Source organism: Mustela nigripes, chromosome 1 (assembly GCF_022355385.1).
Source record: "Mustela nigripes isolate SB6536 chromosome 1, MUSNIG.SB6536, whole genome shotgun sequence".
Classification (NCBI taxonomy): Eukaryota; Metazoa; Chordata; class Mammalia; order Carnivora; family Mustelidae; genus Mustela; species Mustela nigripes.
In genome coordinates, this window is record NC_081557.1 from 239,647,779 (window position 1) to 239,655,899 (window position 8,121).

Below are 8,121 nucleotides of genomic sequence, written 5' to 3' on the forward strand. Positions count from 1 at the left end.
GGCTCAGTGGGTTAAAGCCTCTGCCTTTGGCTTAGGTCATGGTCTCAGGGTCCTGGGATCCAGTCCCAACCACATCAAGCCTCTGCTCCGCGGGGAGCCTGCTTCTTCCTCTCTCTCTCTCTCTGCCTGCCTCTCTGCCTGCTTGTGATCTCTGTGTGTCAAATAAATAAATAAAGTCATTAAAAAAATATGAATGAGTAAGAACCAAATAAAAAAAAGTATTTGTTGGGGCGCCTGGGTGGCTCAGTGGGTTAAGGTGGGTTAAGCCGCTGCCTTCGGCTCAGGTCATGATCTCAGGGTCCTGGAATCGAGTCCCGCATCGGGCTCTCTGCTCGGCAGGGAGCCTGCTTCTCTCTCTCTCTCTCTCTGCCTGCCTCTCCATCTACTTGTGATTTCTCTCTGTCAAATAAAAAAAAAAAAGTATTTGTTGATATTAAATTTGAACAGGTCTTGCAGTTCTTCTACCAATGTACCCAAGCCCCTAAAAAGTCTGCTATATAATAACAATAATGATGATGATGATGATGATGATGATCTCATAAGGTTTTTGTAAATTAAATTAGCTGAAATAAGTAAAGCGCTCAGAGCAGCGTTGGGCATGCAAAAAATGATCAATAAGCATGAGCTATGTCTTAGTATGCTTTTTTCTCCCTGAGACTTACACAAAGCATTCTAGACATCTTCTGCAAAGTCTGAACAGCATCTTCTGTATTTGTAAATAGTTGTCTTTTCCTCAAAGAAAACAACATAAATAGGAGGCCAGGAGTTTATACGCCTTCTGTGCTGGTCATCTTTCACTTTTCATCATTTTGGTCTCCTTGGAACACCCAAACTGACTTTGACAACATCCCACCAGTCTTGTGTTTTCCTACCGGGAGAATCTTCCCTATACACATGCCAGGACTTCTGTCTCTAAGCAATAAAACAATGGCCACACACCTGCTCTATATAAAAACTCTCTGCACATTCACCCAATTCTTCAGTATTTCCCTTTTCACTATCCATACCTGGGTTTATAAAGTTCCAACAAGTCTTCAGATGGATGATGTTGTGTTAAGATAAGACATAGTCTCCAGCTGGGGAAAAGATTTTCCCTTGCTCTGAGGCAGTAGGACTTAACATTCATTGCCCAAAGCAAATATAGGAGATCATTGTAATTAATCTCAGAACAGTACATCGAAAACTAAGGATGTATTGTAAGGCAACTAACATGACATAGTAAAAAATAATAATTAAAGAAAAGATCATTGTTAACAGACTCAGTAGCAATTTTTATGATTACAGAAATGTGCTTTCTGTGTCTTATCACACAGTCACTAGGTATGTATTTTATTGGAAGTTTTGTTGTTCTAAAACTATCTGTTTGGACTTCCTTCATGATGGTCACCTGATGCTGCTTTCCTTTGTCAAGCTGATCCAGAAGGCATGGGGTGATGAGCTGTCCCAGTGTCACATGGAGGGCTAGAGTGTAAATCAGGTTGTAAAAAATGCACCAGCAGATAAGTACAAGTCATGGAAAGTCTAGCTGCACATTTTAACTAATATTAAAGTATGGGTGTATTTCATATAGTCAGATGACATAGCATGCCTCCTGGAACCTGAGACTAGGAAGGGTTTCAGAATTTGAAGCATCATCCCCTGAAACAGCCTGAGACAACAATATGACTGATCAACAACAAAAATACCCTGGTTTGGTCTTTTTTTTTTTTTAAGGTTTTATTTATTTGACAGAGAGAAAGATCACAAGCAGACAGACAGGCAAGCAGAGAGAAGGGGAGGCAGGTTCCCTGCTGAGCAGAGAGCCCGATGCGGGACTCCATCCCAGGACCCAGAGATCATGACGTGAGCCAAAGGCAGAGGCTCAACCCACTGAGCCACCCAGGTACCCCTCAAAATACCCTGTTGATTAAAAAAATACAGTCGGTACTCCCAGAAACAGTTTGTCTATGTCAGTCTCCATCCAGGTGAGCCAGTAAAATCTGGTATTTTAAATATCCCCAGTAGGAACAAAACGTACAGGATCAGTTGAAGGGTGGTGTGTTTTAGGGAATGGTAGCAGGCGACCTGACATTTACATCATTCCCAGATTCTGGCCGAGCCAGCAGGTGCACGGTGACAACATACCATTGGCAGAGTCAAAACTATGCTTGACACACTAGAGGAAGATCAGCTCAGGGGATTCAGAAAAGCTGGGGATTCAGTATCAGTCTGTTAAAGTCCTATGAAGACATTCAAAGAGAGTTTTCCAGTTGTTGTCTCCTTTTCTGTGGAAATATCTTATTCTTTCTCTAAATAATTGGAATAGATTTCCCATTTTAAAGTATGGGAAAATATAGCCCAGGTGACAGGTTACAGGTGTTGGAAATAGTGTCTATCTGAATGACTGAATAGTTGCTTAAAATAAGGAAACTCCTTCTTGTTTACCCTAAAATAAGAAAACTTGGTTTTTAATATAAATATTTTTATGGTCTTAGTAATTACAGTCAACCAGCTTTCAGATCAGTATGCCACTGAGCAAGTTTTTTAAGCAATCTCCAACAGGGACACCTAGGGGAGACTGCTTAAGATTCTCTTCCTCTGTCTCTCTTCCCCTCCCCCCTCCCCTGGTCCTTCAGGCAAGTGTGGGTATGTGTACGCATGCGTGCTCACTAGTTCACTCAAATAAATATGTACTTACATATACATACGTGCATAAAATCTTTAAAGCTCACTCCCATATATGAGAGTGGGGATGGACAGACTGATTAAAACTATCCTCTGGATTCCTGTGTCTTTTGCCAGGATGGTTAGCATCTTTTTCTGTTTGGGGGTGTATTTTAATTGGACTATTCACTGTATGAATAAAAGATCGAATCTCTGGAGTTTGATGTACCCTAGTAAGTCACTGGCTTGACTCCATATTTTATGTACCTCATAAAACTACCACAGCTAATATGCCCTTTTCTAATTCCTGAGACTTGCAGTGTGGATTGGAATTTAAATGTTACTGTCTTCAAATCACAACTTGGATTTAAATGCTAAGGAACTGAAGCAGGTTAGGCCATCAATGTAAAATAATATAATCTTGAGTTTTCCCCGTTTGGTTATGTTCATTTCCATCTCATTTTCATCTTGGTTTCTGGGCAATGTTGATATGTATAATCAAATAGAGAAATAAAATTGGGTGGTGGTTTGGTGCTGGGGCGTGGGGGAAGAAAGCTGTGGTCCATGAGTCCCTGCATAAAGAGAAAGCTTTGTTTCTCTCTTATTAGATTTTTTAGTTTCGTTTAGTTTGAAAATGTAGATCATAGATGCTACCCATGTGTTTCTCCATCTGAAGAAAAGAAACAGAAGGTGACTAGTTTCTTTCACTAAAATAGGAGAAGAGAGCAGAAAAATCCTATTAGATTTTGGATTATATATTTTGAGTTACCATCCTGTAACACTTTATTGTCCAAGCTGATTAACACTTTTCTGGCACCACTTTTTCTTGATCTTCAAAGTATAAATAATAAATGAAATACAATCAAGTTCTTTTTCTGTAGTTAGATTCTGCAATGATTGAGTCAAATCTCTACAGCCTTACTCTTCTATCCTATTTTTCTTATAAATATATTTTTAATATATTTTTTAATTTAAAAAATAAATTTTTAAAAAATCTAATGATAAAAATAATGATAATATTCATAGAAAGAGAGTGAAGGAGGAAGGAGGCAGTATAAATTGTTTTTCATTTTAGGAAATTTTTATGGTACCTGACTGAAACTGGACAACATAGACTAGGTTCATTGATGGGATAAAACTCCAGAGGTTTAACTTTGATAGTTTTAAAAACATTCTATACCAATCCTTTCCCTATCACCGTAGAGTAATAGTTCAGCAGGAGTAGCTAGAAAACAGCACCTATCTCTTGTGTCTTCAGGAGTGATCAGCTAGTGGAAACAATTTCCGAACTGTCCTGTTCATAGTTGGAACTGAAGAGTTCCCATTGCTTGATGTATTTATTTTATCTTTTCCTCCTTTATCTGGAGCTTTCAAGGCACTTATCTGTGTTTAGAAAATGAAACTTCAAGAATTAATAAATTTGAAATATTTATTATGCGGTTATTTGGCTTAAACTTGTTGAAATGAAGCAGTGACTACACATCCCATCTTTACCTAAGATGACTTAGTTGTAGTCCTGTTTTACCAACATCATTATTCCTAGCATACATTTTACTCTTTCAGATGTCTTGATTTTATAATAAATTATATGCCTACCCTAGTATTGGGTCTAATCAAACAACCTCGAACTAAAATCCAAACCCCATTTCTTTTTAGTTGTGTGTCCTTGAAAAAGTTCCTTAATTTCTCTTGGTTCCTGTTTTCTCATAAGTAAAACGGGGAAAAATACTAGCTCTCATCTCAGGATTGTCTGAGGATCCAATGAGTTAACTTACATGCAGTTCACAATAGTACCTAATTCATAGGAAGACTCTTCTCACGGTTCACTAGTCTTAAGTGCGCTAATCCTACACGTTAGCACAACTGTTTTTCATGATAATTTCAGGAAGTAGGTACTATTAATGTCCTTATTTCTCAGTGTAATGTACTCAGGAAGTGAAGTTAAAAATCTTTCCCAATATTACAAAGGCTAGAGCCAGAACTTGAACCGATTCTTCCTACCATAAATGCCCTATTTACCCTAGTAAAGGCTAAATTACTAAAATCTTCATCATTTTTATTTTCAACTCAAGTTGAATTGTCAACTCAAAATAACTAACACAGTGCTCCACATCACTCGGTATCAAGAAGATACAAATCAAAACCACAATGAGATACCACATCACACCAGTCAGAATGGCAAAAATTAACAAGTCAGGAAATGACAGGTGCTGGCAAAGATGCGGAGAAAGGGGAACCCTCCTATACTGTTGGTGGGAATGCAAGCTGGTGCAGCCACTCTGGAAAACAGCATGGAGGTTCCTCAAAAAGTTGAAAATAGAGCTACCCTATGACTCAGCAATTGCACTACTGAGTATTTACCCTAAAGATACAAATGTAGTGATCCGAAGGGGCACGTGTCCCCGAATGTTTATAGCAGCAATGTCCACAATAGCCAAACTATGGAAAGAACCTAGATGTCCATCAACATGAACAGATAAGGAAGATGTGGTGTATATATATATACAACAGAATACTATGCAGCCATCAAAAGAAATGAAATCTTGTCATTTGCAATGATGTGGATGGAACTAGAGGGTATTATGCTTAGCGAAATAAGTCAATCAGAAAGACAATTATCATATGATATACCCTGATATGAAGAAGTTGAGAGGCAACATGGGGTTTTGGGAGGTAGGAAAAGAATAAATGAAACGAGATGGGATTGGGAGGGAGAGAAACCATAAGAGACTCTTAATCTCACAGAACACACTGAGGGTTGCTGGGGGGAGGGGGGAGGGAGATGGTGGTTGTGTTATGGACATTGGGGAAGGTATGTGCTATGGTGAGTGCTGTGAAGTGTGTAAACCTGGTGATTCACAGACCTGTACCCCTAGGGCTAATTATACATTATATGTTAATTAAAAAAAATTTAAAAAAAAACTAACACATTCTAAAATATGTTTATTTCAATTCCATTTAAGAGTTTTCACACTGTATTATAATTACATATTTAATTGCCACTGTCAACATAAATTCTTAAATTTTATGAAGGAAAGATTATAGACTTCTTTTTTATCATTGGGATTCCTAACAGACAGCAGGCACTTGATAAATGTTTACTAGTCAAATAAAATCTGTTTTTTGAGCAGTGTCTCAAAAAATATCATGTGAAATGAAAATGTTTTCTGTTCTGTCCAGGGCCTATATTCAGGCTCCCTGTTAAGTGGTATTTTGAAAAGAAGAGCCCAGCCACCCACCTATAAATGGGCCTGAGGTGAACTGAATTAATTTCTCTGACCTTTCCTGGCATTTCTTCTTGGGTATTTTACCAAGATATGCTGGAGAGAACTTTTGCTTTCCCCAAGGAAGCCCTCCCAGTGTGGAAATCCCTTACTAAAATATCACACCTTCTTAAAACAAAAGCATATTTTTTCAATATAAAATACTTACTTTCTAGATCCATAAACATATGCATACGTATTAGAATCTTCAGAACTCTGCTCCTGATTATCAATAGTATAATTAGATTGGTAAAAATCGTAGTCAAATTGTCCCAAGTTTGACATCCTGAAAAATAAGAATGTTTTTTACTGTGAACTTAATGAGTCAATAGAACTTGAGATATTTACAAGGATTAACTGATAATGTGATTATGGATGGATTCCTGTTAGAGAACAAGGTACTCTTTGGATGGGTTCAATTAAGTATTAGGAAAAGGTATGGAAATGAATTTAGAAAGTCATTTATAAAATGCGTTTCTTCAACAAACTTTTCTGAAATTTTTATTCATGAGCACTTTGACTTTGACTAAATTAACTGACAAGAAAGAACTAATATTTTTCACCAAATTCCTTATTCCCAGCATTTTAAGAAAAAAAGATTTTTAAATTAGTATACATCTAGAAAGTTTTCGCTTAAACAATGTTAATTCCTCACTTTAAATGTGTGCACACATGTTGCAAGCCAGAAGACAAATGGTTGATGATAATTCTATTTGAGTTTCATTTTTCCTAGAGCTTTAACATGTGCTAACAGCCTCCCCCATGCCTCCACAAAACAAACAAACAAAACAAAACAAAACAAAAAAATCCTACAAATCAATTTCCTAGTTTTACTTTCCAATTCCTTAAATGTATTTGGAACATCTTCCTTTTTCTCATACCTTGCCGGCTACTCCTAGGTTTCTGGCTGAGTCAGAGGGAGGAAGGCTCAGTTCTGCTAAGGGAGCCTTATCTTTCTATACACACTCTCTACCTAGTTTGTACTCACTCAGGGAGCAAAGAAGAGTGTGTGATCTGGATTTACACCTAGTGCCCAGAAATACCAGAAGAAGGAAAAAGGACTTGAGAGGAGAAAAATGTGGGGAAGAAAGTAAAGGTATAGTGGCTTTTTGGATGAAAATTACAGAATGGAGAATCTTTTCAAGTGCAGAAATATGGTTATTCAACTCAACATGTTAATCTTTATTTTTTTTAAAAAGGATTCTATTTCAAAGGAGTGAATTTAAAAATGATGAGGAGCAATCCACATAATCTAATAATTTATGGAATACTGATAATAAGTTTCAAATGAAATTGCATAAACAGCCTTAGCTCTAAGAGCTTCATTAATCAGAAATATTTGAGCAACTGTCAAATACTTCATATTTCTACAGTTCTGTGGAAATACAGAAAGCTTTTCTAAAATTAGATGCAGCAGTTCATTTATTTGACTTCATAAATCAGGATTTTTCATTAGTAATATGTGTGAAAGTAGCTATGAATTATGATGAATCATGTAAACTAAAATCAAGACCTGGAGAGTGTTAAGTCTTTTAATAAGTTATAATTTAAAGAATTTAAAATTTAATAGCATAACTTTCTCAGTCCGTGAAAACATGTTATTATAAAGCATGAAGAGTAATGTCACATAATACAGTAAGGTTTCATAACATTCAATACTTTATGTAACACGACTATGGGTAAGAGAGTCCTTACATAACTCAGTTTCATGTTTTGTTTAAATGCCAAGTTTATTAGAAGGATTAGATACATACCTTTGTATTTTTTATGCCAAAAGATCTTCCAAGCAATGGAGCTTTACTTGAGAAATTTATAACAGATCGGTTCGTGAAATGATGACCTGCTAGCTCTCCATAAAAGTTTCTAAATTTGTACTCTGACACTCGGAACAGATGCTACAGCCAAAAAAAAAAAAAAAAAAAAAAAAAAAAAAGCAAGCCAAACAGAATATCCAGTATCTAATAGGACCTGTTAAAGTTACAAACACAGTGAATGGTCCAGAGATATACAATTTGATAAGGTGAAACGGCAGATTTCAGTTTTCCTGTGTGTGTGTCCCATTAAACTAAGATCATTCATCTGAGACAATCTGAGGAAAGCAAGAGGCTTTAATATTCCTTTTGCTTCATAACCTATAAGAATATATCCAACCTAGACAGGATTTCCTAATAATACGCAGTAAAAATCAATATATGATACACGACCTTAACATAAC

At 36.6% G+C, this 8,121-nt stretch overlaps 1 protein-coding gene across 2 annotated transcripts in view; it reads right to left on the reverse strand.

Moving 5' to 3' along the window:
* YIPF7 (Yip1 domain family member 7) overlaps positions 1 to 7,772 on the reverse strand; it is a 28,197-nt gene extending 20,425 nt beyond the window's left edge. For both annotated transcript variants that reach the window (XM_059396082.1, XM_059396073.1), the window contains exons 1-2: positions 7,661 to 7,772; positions 6,076 to 6,192 (exon numbers count right to left, since the gene is read on the reverse strand). In XM_059396082.1, coding sequence (XP_059252065.1) covers positions 6,076 to 6,191 — 116 coding nt within the window. In that variant the 5' untranslated portion in view covers position 6,192; positions 7,661 to 7,772. The remainder of the gene's footprint in view (positions 1 to 6,075; positions 6,193 to 7,660) is intronic.
* Between the last annotated feature and the right edge of the window lie 349 nt (positions 7,773 to 8,121).